Below are 17,146 nucleotides of genomic sequence, written 5' to 3'. Positions count from 1 at the left end.
TCTACATAGTGTACCTCATTTTGGTGCTCTACATAAAAAGCCAGCTTCCTAAACCCCCCCTAACCACGGAAGTCTCAATTATCCGAAAAAATATTATAATCCTTGTTACTAGGGGGCGACTCCCAGAAACCCTGTCTCTAGACAGCCTCTTGCCCAGTATATTGGTTCCTCAGCCTGTTAGCAACACATTATTTTCTGTTCAAGAGCAGTAGGTGCAGTGAATTTCTATAGAGCTTTGCAGACATCCTATTTATGCTAACCACTGGCTGTTCCACAGTCCTTCATGAGCAGGTGAATGATGAAGTTAATGGGGTGGCCTTGGATACAAAATGACTCCTTGAATGCAACCTACCACTGGGCCCTCCATCTCCCCAACCCAGTGTGCTAATAGAGGAGATTAACTTGGGGTCTGCAAAGGGCTAATCTGAACAATTAAAATTGAAGATGATTCTATTGCCACCTGCACTGCTTTGGGATGAGCACTGAGATTCAGTACCCTTTCCGAGTACTTGCCTTGCTGCTTAGTAGTTTTTTATTTCCTTGTCTAGTGGAAAGGTTTTAATAGGGAGTGTGGTGTACACAGTACAGTATTCTGACTTGATGTGGTTGAATGATAGTTCCTGTGTAAAATCTGGGCCATCTGTACTCATTTAATGTGTGTGACCACTGAGACTGAATCCCTATGCTTCACCTCCATTACATTCAGTTTGCAGAAGTGAAAAAGCGTATTTTAAGATGTATCGTTGACTTTACTTTATTCTGGTGTCAGTAGCTGCTAACACGGATTGCACTAATGCCGGCAACAGTGATTGCATCATTCTGTTCATTCTGCAGGTAGATTGTGCCAGTGTTTTCTTCAGTGATGCCTTTTCCCAGAAAGAGATGGTTTTGCATAGAGCTGTGGTTGATACCAAAGCGTCTTAACATTCTGCTGCAGCTAATGGTCACTTCTGCTCTTATTAATAACAGTGATGTGAAGACACTCCCGCAGTAGATGGGTAGACTGTTCGAAAAAGTGCTGTCATAAGTCTTTTTTATGTCTACTGGTCGATTGTACCAGCATGGGCATTAGTGATGTAATGCTGCTGCAGCAGATAATGGACAGTACTAGTGTTGGCATTGGTGATGACATTCCTTGGTTACATTTGTTTGTGGATTGTCCTAGTGTTAGGTGTCTTTACTCCTCCTCTACCGATGAATTGTGTCTGCAAGACCATTGTTGATGTCATTACCCTTCCAGAGCAGATGGTGAATTTGATTAGTTCTGACATCAGAAATGTCTCTGGTGAGGTTTGTTTACAGATTGTAGTAGCATTGGATGTTGGCATCTGGTGAATTACACAGTTCAATAATGTTATGAATGATTATTACTCGTGAACTTTGCTGGAAGAGATCCAACTAAATCTGAAAACTTCAACATAGTAGAAATGCTAGAGAGTCATTGTAGAGACTGACATATTCTTGATGTGTCCAGTGCTGGTGGCCGATGCCAAACCCATGCACACACTGAATGGAAACGTTTAGTTCTCTGAGGCTGTCTGTAAACGTTACCTTTTCTATCTTTGTAGGTCACAAGCCCATTCCTGCCAGGAAACTTCCAAGACTTTGCTCTAGTGAACCGCCAGCACAGCACACGCATTACCACAGGATTCACAGTGGAGATGTCAAGTGATGGATCACATCTATCATATAACCAGTTTGGACAGCTTGGTCAAGAGTCCTACTTCTGGCAGCTTCCAGACAGTTACCAAGGAGACAAGGTATGGCTGGAGAACACCAGATCATTCTCCCTTTAACTTTAATCAGTTAATGTTGATATGATTATCTGCTTGTTACCATCAACATGGATCTTGCTATCACATTGATGCATGGTGGCAAGAGTTTCTATAAACCAGTCAGAAGAGCATAAATGCTAATAGGGAATTAGGCCAGTTTAATGAGAGGCAACACTTTTCTGAAATATGTTTTGGCCAGGACCAATGTTATGTAAAGTGAGGGTAAACTTATCAAACTACCTACTTGACCATCAGGTTCAGTTATTTACCTTTTTGTCACTCTTTTAATTTTGTATGGAAGGCTTGCCACACCATCGAAAAGCACCAGGATGTGAAGTTGTGTGCCGTTACGAAAATGTTAATTTCTTTATGTTTTTGTTCTTTATATTTTTTTTTATCAGTGTGTCTAAAGATATGTCACATAATATATCATATCATACTAACATTCAAGAAGCACCAGCCTTATTAGGACTCACTTCATTATTTTAATGTGGTTCTTTCCAATTTTATGTATCAGTAATATCGCTGAAAGATACTTGGAACTGCAAGGTTGTTGCATTGGTAGAGTATGATGTACCTATTGTCTTAGTTGTAACTATTAACTGTAATGCCAATTATTACAAGCAAAGCACCATTATCCTATTGTTCTTTAGCTTGTTTGTTCTCTGTAAGTCTGAAAAGCTAATGTACCTCACCAATTTGTACTTTGCTTTACAAAAAGGAGCCAGCATACATCAAGGTTGTTGGAGAAACACTTTAACCCCTTCGATGCTGATGACGAGCTGAGCTCGTCATCAGCTACTTCGCTCGTATGCTGATGACGAGCTGAGCTCGTCACGTAACGTGGGGTTTTTGAAAAAGCCAGCGCACAACGGGAAAACCGCTAGCGCGCAAGAAGTTAAAGACTCCATCTTACTGAATATTGTATTAATGCATTCTCCTGGTGCTTTGTGAGTTCCTGCACTAATGCCTTCTTTTGATATAAATGCCTGAAGACCGCAGTGTCTGTCTAACATGTCTGAAACAGTTCAGATTCTATGTTCTATTATTTAAATCTTTGATATAGTGCTAAACTCATCCCGGAATGGACATGTTGGGGCCGTATCGGCAGGTAGATGTAGAGAGGCAGCATTTAAAACAGCCAAGTTGTAAGGCTTTTTTAAAATTCTACAGCACTAGGCCATACACGAATGAACTGAGCGAGTTTGTTCTAGTGGACGGATCCAGATAGAAGGCTCGGCTTCTGTATTTGGCGGTGTGAACCCATCTGTGGCTTAGAAGAAACTGGTTACTTGATTGCAGGTTCCTACTTGGTACTTAAGGGATAAGCCTGTATGTAAGGTATTTTGGGCCTAACCCTAATAGCAATTTATGAGTTAGGCAAAGCAGTTTAAACAGTGCTCTCTTATGAATGGGGAGCTATTGTAGTGCTCTAAGTATAGGGGCTGATGAGGATCTTTGAGTCAGGTGTTTACCAATCATGCACCGGTATTTTGGACGACTTGTAGTTTTGACTGAAAAGATTTATTGGAGGCAAGGGACCGGGCACTGCCATAATCAAGGTGCCTGATGACTACCGCCTGGGTAAGTGTTCTGCGTGAGCTCAGTGGAAGTCATCTGAAGGTTTCTTTAAATAGACACATAATGCTAAAGCAAGTGCCACATGTTGAGGCAATCTGTTGTTGCATTGATAGCTGATTTTTTTGCGGTTCTAGTGGGCAAAGAAGCAGGGCCCAGTTCTGCTGGCCACCAATCTTCTGTCCAGAAACTCTGAGCTTTGCCAAACAGTTGTATTTCTGTCTTTCCCCGTTGAGTTGGCGACGATAGCAAGACGTCTAGATGGCAATCTCATTCATGAAGGTTGAAAATCTCGGTTTGACGTTGTCGATATCCCGCCCAAACGAGAGAATTAATTGGGTGTTGTCTGTGTATGAATATGTTTTGAACCCAAAGGATTTTATTAGTGTTCTGGGGGGGGCGCAACATAGACATTAAAAAGTGTAGGGCTTAAGGAGGAGCCTTGAGGGACTCCTTTATCCAGGGAAATGGTCCTGGAGTGGAATGTACCCATGGAAACTGTTTGGATCCATATCATTGAGGAAGTCAACCAACCAGTCCAGGGCTTGTCCCTGGATGCCTATCTGTTGGAGGCGCTGCAGCAGAATTGGGTGCGCAATGGTATCGAATGCAGCCGGTAGATGAAGCAAAACCAGCATGGCTGGTTGTTGATCATCCAGGGATATTCTGATGGTGTCGATTACTGCAAGTGGAGCAGGCTCCGTGCTGTGAGAAGGTCTGAAGAAAGCCTGACTAAGATGTCTAATAGGTGGTTACTCTCTAGAAAGGCAGTGAGCTGTTTGTTAACGTGGGTCTCAAGGTGTTTTTCCCAGCATGGGAAGGGAAGAGATTGGACGATAAGTTGTGGTTGGTTTTTCAAAATGAGTGTTACCTGAGCTGCTTTCCATTGTTTCAGACTGTAGCTACGGTCCGTCACTTATTGCATAAAGTGGTCAGTTGGGGACCCAGATTTTTACTTTGGTTAGGGTTGCTTTGATTAGTAAGGCCTAGTAAGCTAATGTACCTCACCAATGTGTACTTTGCTTAATAAAAAGGAGCACGCATACTTCAAGGTTGTTGGAGAAACATGGTGAGAAAGACTCCATCTTACTGATTAATGTATTAATGCCTTCTCCTGATGGTTTGTCAGTACATGCACTTCGGCCTTCTTTTGATACAAATGCTTGTGTCTGACATGTCTAAAACAATTCTTATTCTATGGAAGCACAGGGTTGCAGATGCAGATCGTTCAGAGATCTGATCAACATATCTTGGAAGCAAATCTAGTGGGTTCACCCCACAAAAACACCACCACTACATTGTCTAATTCCAGTATTGTAGCCTCTACATCTAGTGACCAATACAGCGTGTGCAACTATATTGATGACCACTACATAGCATTCATTAAAGCAAGAGAAAGGTAAATAAATTATGTGCAATTAAATTAAACATGCAGGTAATAAAAATAAAGGCATATTCAGCTATTTTCCCTATCCCCAAGGTTTATTGTTTGCGTGTTTAAAAGCTCAGTTACTTCAGGTAATCTAAAATATGAAATTAATTTAATATAATTCAAGATATGAATGAAACAGGTAGTATTAGATTCCTTACCTTAGAATACCCCCCAGCGTCAGACTGGATCCGGAAACTTTTGCGTAGCAGTACCCTTGCGCGTCGGTAGGCGTCGTCTGCGGCTCCGCGTCAGTCGTTGGCGCCGGATCACTTAGACGCCGCCCTCGCGCGCTGACATCAGTTCCTATTTTTTCCGTGCCAGCAAGTGCCGATCCGGGAAGAGTGGTACCCTTTAGTCATTTTTTGACTAAACTTTTTGATCCTATTTTTCGAAGTCGAACGACTCAGACGGTGCCGGTAGGGATGCCCGGGTTTAAACCCTGCGTCGACTGCAACCGACTGTCGGTTACCGACCCCATCGCCGGTGTCTTCATTGCCTGGGGCCTGACCACGATGACAAGTCATCCCCCGACTGCCGGGCCTTGACGTCGAAGGCTAGGCGGGAGCGGTCCTGCAAGCTCCTAGAGCTCCGGCAGTCGGCCCGCGCTGTCCGAGGTCCTGGTCGAGGGACCGGTCGCGGGCCGGAGTCATCATGGCTCGGAGGATCGACACCACTCCTCGAGCTCCAAGTCCTCAGGTAAGAGGTACAAGAAGAGACGACATCGCTCTTCCGACTCCCCCCGACGCTCACGCGACGCGGCCGGGAGTTCGGGTGACACCGCCCACGTCGCTGCCTGCTCCATACCCGCCGGTCCCTGGGCAGAACGAGACGTCAGAGGAGATTGACGCCTTCCTCTCGGCCATGAGATCGCTCACTCCTCCGTCTGGTTCCGGGGCGCCTTCGGGCCCATCGGCCCCGACTGGGAGCCCGAGCGGGCCGTCTGCGACTTCGGTCCCGACGCCGCAGGACTCTGACGGATCCGTGTCATCGGTCGACCTTACCACCTCGCCGGCTGCTAGGGTGTCGCCCCCAGCGCCGACCACTGTCAACGCTGTCCCCAGTCCCCCCCTCGATCTGGCGCCGGAGCGGCGTTGCTTGGCGCCGCTTTCGACGCCGATGGGAGATTTTTACTTCTATGATCCGGCCCCATCATTTGACCCTGCATACCAGGAGATGGGTGGCGAGGAGGATTGGGAGGGGTCCGAGGACCCTCTGGCACGGGAGTGCCAGTCTTATCAGGACTGGACCGGTTAGCTTGGGGACGCCAGTGGTCTGGACACTTCGCAAGACACTGGTTTTGTCTCCCCTCCTACCGTGGCTACGGAGGTAGGGGCCGCCTATAGTGTGGTGTTGACGCGGGCGCCCAAGGCCTTATCCCTTGAGCTCCCCGTTGCAGCCGTGAGGAATAACCTCCTCACTGAGGTCCTTAAACCGCAAGCAAGCTCTTCGGAGCCTCTGTTGCTGTTTAATGAGGCCTTGTCTGACGTTCTTTTGGGCACCTGGTCCAGGCCCGCTAGAGGTCCTCCTGTAGATAGGAACGTGGCCAGAGCTTCCTGTTCACCCACCCCACCCCCGAGAGCCTGGTCATACAGGCCTCTTAACTCCCAGACCGCATTCCCAACAGCTCCCCCTGATCGGGAATCCAAGAGGTACGAACAAAATGGCAAAAAGATGTTCTCCTCCCTGAGTTTGGGGTTGCAGTCAGTCAACACCGCGTGCCTCTTGGGCCGTTCTACCCACTTTCTGTGGCACACTGTCGCGGACGTGCTGCCACAATGTCTGGAGGAGGCCCAGACTAAACTCGCCCAAGCCCTTGCGGAGGGTCGAGATGCGGCACGGTACTCCATCAGATGTAGAGTGTATACAATGGACTTGCTGGGTAGAGTGATGGCAATGACGGTGGCGTTTCGTTGCCACGCCTGGCTGAGGTCCGCCAACTTTTCGGCTGATGTCCAAAACACCCTTATGGACATGCCGTTTGATGGCTGTCGCCTCTTTGGCGACAAGGCAGACAGTGCGCTTTAAGGACTCCAGGGCTACGGCCAAGTCCTTGACCCTGTCGGCCCCGCGCCAGCAATCTGCTGCCTTTTGCCCCTTTTGTGGCCAAGGAAGGGGCGCCCCCACACGTCCTGCCAGCCACGGGCTGCAGACTAACGTCCAGCATGGCGGCAGACGTGGTAACCGCTGTGGCGGCGCCCGGGGACAACAGTGCGCCCAGTCCACATCCACACCTGCAGCATCCGCCTCAAAGCCTTCCTAGTCTGAGCTTTCAGGCCCACGAGACGCCAGTGGGGGGCAGGGTTCGCCATCACCTCCTCCACTGGCGCAATATCACATCTGACAGGTGGGTGCTGCAAATCGTCCGAAGGGGCTACTCCCTCCCCTTCGAGGCAACCCCTCCAACCCTTCCACCGCAGTACCACCGCATTCCAGGGGATCACCTGAATCTTCTGCGTGAGGAAGTTTCGGCCCTCTTGGAAAAGGGGGCCATCAAGCTCGTTCCTGGGCCAGAAGTAGGGTGTGGTTGTTACTCCCACTACTTTCTGGCTCCTATCTTGGACCTGTGGAACGTCAACAGCTTCCTCCGGAAGGAGAGGTTCAAGATGCTGACACTGGCTCAGGTCTTAGCTGCCCTGGACCCAGGAGACTGGATGGTAGCGTTGGACTTGCAGGACGCTTATTTCCACATCCCGGTCCTGCCGGCCCACCTGTGGTTCACGGTAGGCCACAAGCACTTTCAGTTTACTGTGCTCCCCTTCGGCCTTATCAGCGCCTCACGGGTGTTCACGAAGGTGATGGCGGTGATCGCAGCTTATCTGTGCAGGTTAGGGGTGTCAGTCTTCCCCTACCTCGACGACTGGTTGTTGAAGGCGGGCTCGCCCCAGACAGTAGTCAGCCACCTCCAGACTACAGCCGACCTCCTGCACCTGCTGGGGTTCTCCATCAATGTGCCAAAGTCGCACCTGTGTTCCTCTCATAAGCTCCTCTTCATTGGAGCGGTTCTAGACTCTGTGCAGTTTTGGGTTTATCCTCCCGAACAGCGGGTTCAGGATATTCAGGCTCTGATTCAGATCTTTCAGCCTTTATCCAGAGTCTCGGTCAGGTTGACGCTGCGGCTTCTGGGGCTGATGGCCTCCTGCAACTCTCCGGTGCATCACGCCCGGTGGCGGATGCGGGCTCTGCAGTGGGACCTGAAGTTTCAGTGGGCCCAGCATCAGGGCAACTTGTCCGACCATGTCTTGATCTCTGACGGCAGTGCTAGACAGTTGAAGTGGTGGCTCACGCACCGCGATTGAATCAGTGGCAGATCCCTCTCCCTACCCCAACCGGAGCACGTAGTTGTGACGGACGCGTCCCTCCAGGGCTGGGGAGGCCACATGGGAGAGGCGGAGATCAGAGGCCTCTGGTCTCCGGCGAAGTCCCCGCTCCATATCAACCTTCTGGAGCTGCGGGCGATCCGACTTGCACTGAAGGCATTCCTCCCCTCTGTCCAGGGGAGTGTAGTGCAGGTGTTCACGGACAACACCACCACCATGTGGTACTGCAACAAAAAGGGCGAGGTGGGGTCATGGACCCTATGCCAGGAGGCTCTGCGCCTCTGGCAGTGGCTGGAACATCAGGGCTTGACCCTGGTGGTTCAACACCTGGCAGGTTCCCTGAATGCCAGGGCGGACTAACTCAGCCGTCAGTGCATGATGGATCACGAATGGCGTCTGAACTCGGATGTGGCGCAAGGCCTCTTTCAGCAGTGGGGAGAGCCTTGGTTAGATCTATTCACCACCGAAGAGAACGCGCAATGTCATCAGTTCTGCGCGTTGGAATTTCCAAGGCGGCACTCGCTCAGAGATGCTTTTCGTCGCGAGTGGAGTTGCGGTCTGTTGTACGCCTTTCCGCCTATACCACTTCTGCCCAGAGTGCTGAATATCAGGCGCAACCGGGCCCAAGTCATCCTTGTGGCTCCGGACTGGGCACAGAGGTTCTGGTACTCAGCATGTCTGTAGATGCCCCGATTTGTCTGCCCCTTCAGGAGGACCTTCTGTCGCAGCGGCAGGGGACGGTCCTCAACCCAACCTGTCCAGTCTCCACTTATATGCGTGGAGATTGAGTGGCAGCAGTTGAGGCCATTTAACTTACCTCCTGAATCTGGGATGTCATTCTGGCAGCCAGGCGTCCCTCCACAAAATCGGTATACGCCTGCAGGTGGAACAAGTTTGTGGCATGGTGCACAGCAAAGGCTGTGGATCCCCTTTCTGCCCTCTTTCAGAGGTTCTCCTCTTTCTTCTTTCTGTTGCCCAGAAGGTAAGTAACTTGTGCATTAGTGTTTAGTTAAATGATTCACAAATAAATCACATATATTGATAATTAGTAAATAATTCATACCAACATTTAATTGTTATTTAATGGTCCGGGTTTGGTTATTAAGTACATTTTAAAGTAATTAACTAGATTTGAAGTTATGGTTACATTTCTTAAATATAGAATGTATGTATGTGGTATTTCAATGGCACAAACCTAGCCAAGAAAGCAGCAAAGCACTGTACAAGGTCAAAGACTAGCATAAAGTCAAAGAGCGAAAGGAGAGGTAGCTGGACTGTGGATGGTTTAATGCATTGTGATGTAGTGTTCTTCAAAAACTTGCTTCTTCAAGTCTTTCCTACATCGGAGCAATTTTGCTGTAGTCATGTTGGATACAGGGATGTAGTTCCAGATCATGGGTGCATTAAAGGAAAAGGCCTGTTGCCTTGTTTTTAAATGTTTCAATCATCCAACTAGTATTTGTATAGTGCTGCTAATCACCCCAAGGGATATGCAGGCGCTGTGCTGCCGTTGAAGAGTCAGGTCTTGAGTCCATTCCTGAAGTGGTTGGGTGAGGTACTGAGGTAGAGGGAGAGGGTGTTTACAGGCTCTGGCGGCGAGGTGGTAAAAGGGGCTTTCTCCAGAGCGGCTGTGACAAAATACATGATGTCTGTGTGAGGTGTGTGGAGGTTTCTAGTAGGCTGGTGGAAGACCAGACAGTGGTTGATGTAGTCTGGTCCTAGTTGGCTTAGAAGGCTTGGGTGAGAAGCTTGAACTGGCATCCCTTCTGTATGGGTAGAGATCTTTCAGGTGCTGGGTGATGTGTGTCCTCTAGGGGAGGTTTAGGATCAGTCTGGCCGCTGCGATTTGGATAGTCTGGAGTCTTTGCATGAGTTTGGTGGTGCCGGCATAGAGTGCGTTTCCATAGTTGAGCAGGCTGGTGATGAGTGCTTGCGTCACAGTTTTCCTTATGCTAATGGGGAGCCACCTGAAGATCTTGCAGAGCTTGCAGATTTTGTGGAATCAGGCTGTGGCGACTGCATTTTCCTGCCATTGGGGAGTTCGCTGTCCAGTATGATGGCGAGTTTGCGGGCGTAGTCTTTTGGCATGGGGGTAGGTCTGAGCTCTGCTTGCCATCAGGAGTCATTACAGAGGGCAGTGTGTCTGCCGACGATCAAACCTTCCATTTTATCAGTGTTGAGATTAAGTCAGTTGTCTCTCATCCATGTTGCGATGTTCTTCATGCAGTTCTGGAAGTTAGTGTTCATCAAAGTGAGGTTTGCTGTGAGTGAGAGGACGAGCTGAGTGTCATTTGCGTAGGAAATTATGTTGGTATCGATATTATGTCTGTGAGGGTGTCATGTAGATGTTGAAAAGGTTAGGGCTGAGGGATTTTTTACACTTCTTACTCTGCATTCAGATAGTTTCCTGGCTGCAGGTGTGCCAAGAGCCACCCGCGATAGTGAGCATGTAAGCAGGGATGCTGGTAGTTATGGCATTTTAATGCAGCTGGTTTTGAAGATGGTGCAGGCTGTCATGCTGAGCCAATGGGTTCCCATCACCATTGGTGTGATTTTATTTCATTTCTTAAGTCCATTAATGAGACGTATTGCAGCATGGTCGATTCCCTTAGCATGTGCCAGTTTGGGTTCCAGGAGGCCATGAAGCAGGGCTCTACCACCATCCAAATACGAAAGTAAGAGGCATAAAATAAATGGTTACACCATGGCATTTTTTTTTTTAGCAAAGCGTTCATTGAAAGGGAGGCTGGTGTCCAGGGTGAATACAAGTGACTTAGCATTTGGTGCAAGTTGGGGTTTGAAACCATCAAGGTTTGTGTCATTTAGTATTTTTTGTGCTATTTCTTGGTTGTTCTTGCAAAATAACTGCAGTTCTGTCTTGGTTGGGTTGAGCGTCCGGTAAACACTGGACATCCATGCCTGGGTGATGCATAGGCACAGTTTGAGATGTTGGATGTCTAAAGCAGAGGAGTCTTTCAAGTAGAGTTGTGTATCATCCGCGTATTGGTGAATCTTTATGCGGTTAACTATTAGTAGAGTACCAAGCTGCTCAATATATAATAAAATGTATGTAACCGCATAGAAAAGACACATATTTTAAAACTTGTATTAAATTATTAGAGTTACAATATTAAAAAGGAGAACAGCAAGGTTAGGTTACGTAATCAAATTACATATTTACTATTTCTAACAGAAGAGGTCGGGTTTGAATTTCACAGAATTAAGTATTAAACCTGACGAAGGGTTTGGGTCAAGTTATTCAACTAAATGTACGTTAATAAGATTAATGTAAAGGCATAATAATGTTTCAAGGTCAAACACCAAAAGAGAATGGGGGCCCAAAATAAATGATGGTAGTACAATAAATACAAATGAAGTTACAAAAAAATCGACACATGTATAAGAAAAGAGTAGGGTTAATCTAGTGATGAAGGTATTCCGAAACGTACCTTGACATTGCGGTGGTAGGCAGTGCAGTAGCTCTGATGTGGGAGAAGAATGATGTGGTGGTTGTTGATATATGAACAAATACACATTAACACTTAAAAATGTGTAGCTGTATAACAAAGACAATTGACTTGTAGATCTGTGGTGATCTAATCTTGTTTCAGCCTTTTAAAATCAAATGTTCCCCTTTCTCTGGACTTCTTCCAACCCAGAAAGGGAATTCACATTGAGGAATGCAATGACAAAGTCGTTCGATAAAGCAAGAGGGTGAAAAAACATCAATCCACCATAAAAGGAACGCATAGGGATGTCCATTTGTACTGTGTCGCCTCTGAGCAGCATGTTTTACACAAATCAGACCAGTATGCCATATGTACTGAAGAAAAGATTATTTAGCCAATGTTCAAATGAAATCAGGATGGTTTCCAGGTGTCTCTGACTTCAAAATGCATGAATCACTTAGACCCAAAAGTAGCGCCTCACAGAGGTTGAAGGAGCCACACAATAGATTATGAAAGGGAATGTTAACAGAAGATGGTGATTCCTGTGTCTGAGCGAGCTAGAGACTTGAAAGACTGAAGGCCTGCCTTTCTTGTTCCAAAAAAGGAACTCAAAGGGAGTCATTTCCGCATCTTATTAAAGTGGCTGAGCCAGCCGTACCAGTAATTGTTGAACGTTCTTCTAGTGTATTTTTTAAAAGAGAGCAGCCCAGATCAGAAGTAATTAAAAGCGAGGGGGTCTTGAAGTGTTCCCTGTGGGCCGAGTGAGTAGAATGTATTGGATCCCATTATTCAGTAGAGCAAATGCCTGGAACTAGAGCCATCAACCTGGTAGCACATTGGGTTGTATCTGCAACATTCTGTTTGATTTTCTCTTTTCTGTCTTCTGCCTTTTTTCTTTCTCTTGCATCATCAGAGGGAGAATTATTTTGCCAGGATGCGCCGTGCCCATAAGGTAGTCTGAGAAGCCAAGACATGGATTGCTTCCCTGAGCATGCATTTTTTGGCCTATTAATATTGCTCACGTAGAATAAATTTAACAATTTCCTATTTAAAGAGGGTAATTTTGATAAGGTTAGTGTGACATCAGCCTTTCCTGGGGGAAAGAGAGGCAAATATGAATCTGCTTCTCCTTGTGTGATATTAGAGAGCTCTGGCTGAGTCACAAATCCCTGGCTGCTGCCTCCAGGTTAGTAGGAGGGAGCTGCTTTTTGCTATTGTTGATCCTAAACCCAATAGTCCTTTTTATGTTGAATCCAACAAGGGACTCTTGAGATACCCCTTGATTGTAATAGGATTTGGAAATTGTTTGTTTGTGGATATGCTGTCTGCTTTGTACAATAATCATTTTATGACGGCACAACAAGAACCCAAAATATTTAATTTAGTAGAGTTAAGGCAATTTCCGATGTTCAAGTCTTAGGCCATGAGAGTAAATTCAAGTAATGCTTCATAGACAGTTCTTGCATGTGGCATTATTCATTATCATTATGTAAGGTAATTAGAATAAATTGAGAAGCATGCCTGCACCTCTTTCCTTAAGCAAGTGCCATGTCGCCCTCCAGCGTGAGCTTGTGTAATAAACCTCTTGCATGCAGATTTGAAGTTTATATGAATCGGGTGAAGCGTAGAATCCTGTTTCGATTATGTTCAGAGTTGTGCGTTCATAGGTTGCCTTACTAAATCCAGCATTCACCTTCCTTACAAAGGATGCACATTTGTTTTCGACTACAAGAAATAATTTTCAGTCCTCATTGAAGATCTTTATCCAAGACAACACAGAAATGTATTGAGCATTATCACATTTTAGAAACCGGAAATCAGAAAATTCAAAAATAAAGAAATGTTGTTTCTAACATTGGCTGTCCTTCCTGAAGTGTGGCAGATAGGGCTGTTAGACTGCAGACATCAGGGTAGACGATATGTATATATGTCAAAGCAAGCTTCTTTCATATCCTCACTCAAGCTCTAAAATAGCTAATGACTTTAACTGCTACGCCTGAGGAAGCAGTCATGAGCTAGCCATATTTTTCATTCTTTACCAAGATGTTTGCTTTATGCCCGTCCAGAAATTGTCATATTTATATATCTGGACATCTCTACACAGTTGAAATTTACAACAATATATGTACATTTTTAATGCATAGTTTGCGGCGCTTTAAAAAAAAGTGTGTTTATTTCCGCTGGAAGTGTGGCTCCTAAGGTTTCGTGGAAGCCCCTCTGTGATATTTAAATTATGGCATTGCATGTTGGATGCCTTGGAGTGAATGCTTGCTCTTAATGCATGTCTCATATCCCCAACGCCATTTCAGTTTGTGATGTAGAGGACTATAGCAGAAGACTGTTCGTTGGCACCACAGCAAATATTAGTATACATTGTTTGACTGAAGCCATTGCAGCATGGGTGTCTTAGGTTAAGAAGACTCCAGTAGATCTCCACAATGGTGCAGTCTAATATAGGCAACAAGCACAATTTGGGTTGGAGCAGAGAGAAGTAGGCTTCTGATCGTCCTTGTGATTAGTCACAGCTGTGAGTCCTTTCCTCACATAGATTCAGGACCAGGAAGACCAAGGAAGTATCCACCCTGCCCCATACTGAATGTAATATTTAAACATGATACAGCAGGGCTCGAAAAATCATTAAAAATGCACTAGACCTTCAGGTCTAGTAACCTACAAAATCTCCTCGACCTAACTGAAAGGCACTTGACCTCTAACTCTGAAAGCTGAGCAAATGTGACAAATTTGTGAGCAATAAATATGCCTTTAATCTTGATATCTTGTCACATGTCCTCTGCTTTCAGAGGCAGAGGTCAAGTGTCAGTTTGCATTCCTACTCGCCAGAAAGGGAGAGTAGGACCTAAAAATAGCTTGCCCTGAATTAATATGACTTGCAAATGCGAGTGGTCGAGTGAATTTTTTTAGCCCTGTACAGAGACATACAGAAAAAGCATAAGCATACTCGAAGAATTGTCAAATATACCACAGTTGATAAAATTCACCTTGCAGACCAAGCACAAGTTTGTGGTCCATCCAATGTATAGTGCAAATATTGCTTGACTTTCAAAGAAATCACAGATAATTCAAAATGCATGTGGAAGGAAAGTGAGCCACTAAGCACATGCTATTTTGCACTACAGAAGAATATATGATGTGAATGAGTTAAGGTAGAAAGATAATGCCAGAAGCCCTTCTCAAACGGGAAAATACAGTTCGAGGCATATGAGCTGAAGATTGTACACTTGGCATTAGATCGCCACCTGGTGTTGGGCTCGGATGATTGCATGTTGTTGTTGTCTTGGAAGAAGTCTTTGTGGTCACGAGATAGGTGACTCCTCCTTTGGACGATAGTGCGCATGGGCATCGGCTCCATCATTAGATTGTTTTTTTCCGCCTGTTTTTTTCCGCCAGTGGGTTTGGATGCAACTTTTCCGCTCCGGTTAGAAAATCTATTTTTCAAAGACTTTGACGTGCAAAACTTTCTAAAAACAAACTTTAACTTCAATATACATAGACTCGACCTCATCACTTCGATTCCGGTCGTCGATGCGGGCCGTCGGGCCTACCCACATGGTGAGGCCTACACCTCATGGAAAGGACACCATTCGAAAGATGCCCCAAGTGTGGAGCAAAATTTCCACACAGCGACCATCATGAGGTGTGTAACCTCTGTTTATCACCGGAACATGACGAGTCGAGCTGCACAGCTTGTGCGTCCTTTTAATCCAAGAAGACCATTCGAGATCGGAGGGCCCGTTGACGCGACATGCAGAGATCAGCTCCGGAACCGGTGGATATCTTTGATAAAGAACCATGTGTCCCGAGGAAGATTCCGATGATCTCCGGATCGTATCTGAGGCAGACTACTCCGATGCATCATATCAGGTCAACGCGTGAGTACGACTGCCCCTACCCCAGCCCCAACACCTAAATCAAAGGCTAAGGTCAAAACTCTGCCTTCGGGGCCCAGTCGAGACCGAGACATTGATTGAAAGCCCCGCCATCGAGCTCTGCTCCGAAGAAAATATTAAAGCCTTCTGGTAGCTCCATACCGAGCAAACCACATGTGCCGATACGACCAGCTCCCTCAGCACCGAAACCGAAAGAAGTCCCGGTTCCGAAAAACACCCAGAAACCGTCTACTCGTAAAGACAATACGGCACCAAAACCAAGGATGCCTATTTCCGACGCTTTCAAGCCGACCAAAACAGCTTCCAGTCCAAAATCTTCGGTGCCGAAACCTACAAAGCCTGCTACTGATGCCTCCAAGCCCTCGAACCAGGCCTCAACGCCGAAAACCATACCTTCGATGCCGAAAACTACGTCAATGGACTATACTATAACGACAAGCCGAAACCAGGCCCGGAGCCGAAAAAATCGGCGCCGAACGCAATTTCTGAAGAAGAGCTTTTTAGACCTGATCCTTTGCAAAAGAGGATATACATAGACCAAGAAACAGGACACGTTTCTGCCACACCACACAGGAAGAGGAAGTCCGATACAGCACCTAAACCTCCAGTGGCTGTCAAGAAGAAGGACTCTGCCACATCTCTTATGCACCCTTCTTCTCCTGTATCTCCCTCTCCTACTGTCCCTTAAAACATTTCACCTCAAAATTCTCCTCTTCATTCTCCACAACATACACCTCTTCAGGATGCTGATGATGATCAGTAGAGCATGGGGGGAGGAAAAGACCCAGATGACCCTTTTCCCTACCAAACTGGTTCACCAGACTGGGAGTATCCAAACCCACAGGATATACCAGATATTCCTGACCCACATATATATCCATCTAAACCTTTTCCTCCTGAAGACACTTTTGGGTTTGGACACTTGATTAATAGGGCTGCCATCTATCACAATGTCACCATGCATTCAGATGAGGCAAAAGAGGATTTTTTACTAGACACTTTTGTGCAAATACTGCCAATGATTAAAGGAGTTATTAAACATGCCCCAGAAGTGTTTAAAGATCCTGTACGGGCTGGAATCATAAACCCAAGGATAGAAAAAAAGTACAGAGCAGCTCCTGGGGATCCTGCTTACATTCAGGAACAGCTACCCTTAGACTCCCTAGTAGTTTCAAACGCTAGGAAAAGAGCAAATTCATAAACATCAGGAGAAGCACTACCTCCTGATAAAGAATCCAAAATCATAGGTGCTTCAGGGAAAATAGCTGCCCATGGCGCATTGCTAACCCACAGGCCCTCATCACAAGATATGATAGGGCTCACTATGATCAGCTAGAGAAGCTACTACAACATCTACCTGATCAATATAAGGCACAAGCAGATGACCTCATACAAGAGGGTAAGCTTATATCGAACGCCTCAATCAAATGCGCACTAGATGTAGCAGACACTGCATTCAGGGCAATAAACACGAGTGTCCTTCTTAGACGTCACGCGTGGCTACGCATTTCAGGATTTAAGCAAGAGGTACAGACTACTATCTTAAATCAACCATTCAACCAACACTAGTTGTTTGGTCCAGAAGTAGACACAGCTCTGGAAAAAATGAAAAAAGACACTGACACAGCCAGGTCTATGGGAGCTTTGCAGTCCACCCAAGCAAGAGGCTCCTTTCGTCGCTCCTTTT

General features: G+C 46.3%; 1 protein-coding gene across 19 annotated transcripts in view; it reads left to right on the top strand.

Annotated features, from left to right (window-relative positions):
* The window catches only part of HSPG2 (heparan sulfate proteoglycan 2), a 936,289-nt gene that overhangs the window by 508,790 nt on the left and 410,353 nt on the right, over positions 1-17,146 (top strand). For 13 of the 19 annotated variants that reach the window (XM_086921602.1, XM_086921600.1, XM_086921608.1 and 10 more), the window contains 2 exons: positions 1,569-1,760; positions 12,465-12,503. In XM_086921602.1, the coding sequence (XP_086777728.1) occupies positions 1,569-1,760; positions 12,465-12,503 (231 nt within the window). The remainder of the gene's footprint in view (positions 1-1,568; positions 1,761-12,464; positions 12,504-17,146) is intronic. The other 6 variants (XM_086921606.1, XM_086921612.1, XM_086921611.1 and 3 more) reach the window with 1 other exon arrangement.

This window comes from Lissotriton vulgaris, chromosome 5, assembly GCF_964263255.1.
Source record: "Lissotriton vulgaris chromosome 5, aLisVul1.2, whole genome shotgun sequence".
Taxonomy (NCBI): domain Eukaryota; kingdom Metazoa; phylum Chordata; class Amphibia; order Caudata; family Salamandridae; genus Lissotriton; species Lissotriton vulgaris.
Note: the sequence above shows the minus strand (reverse complement) of the source record. Positions and strands in the feature narration are given on the sequence as shown.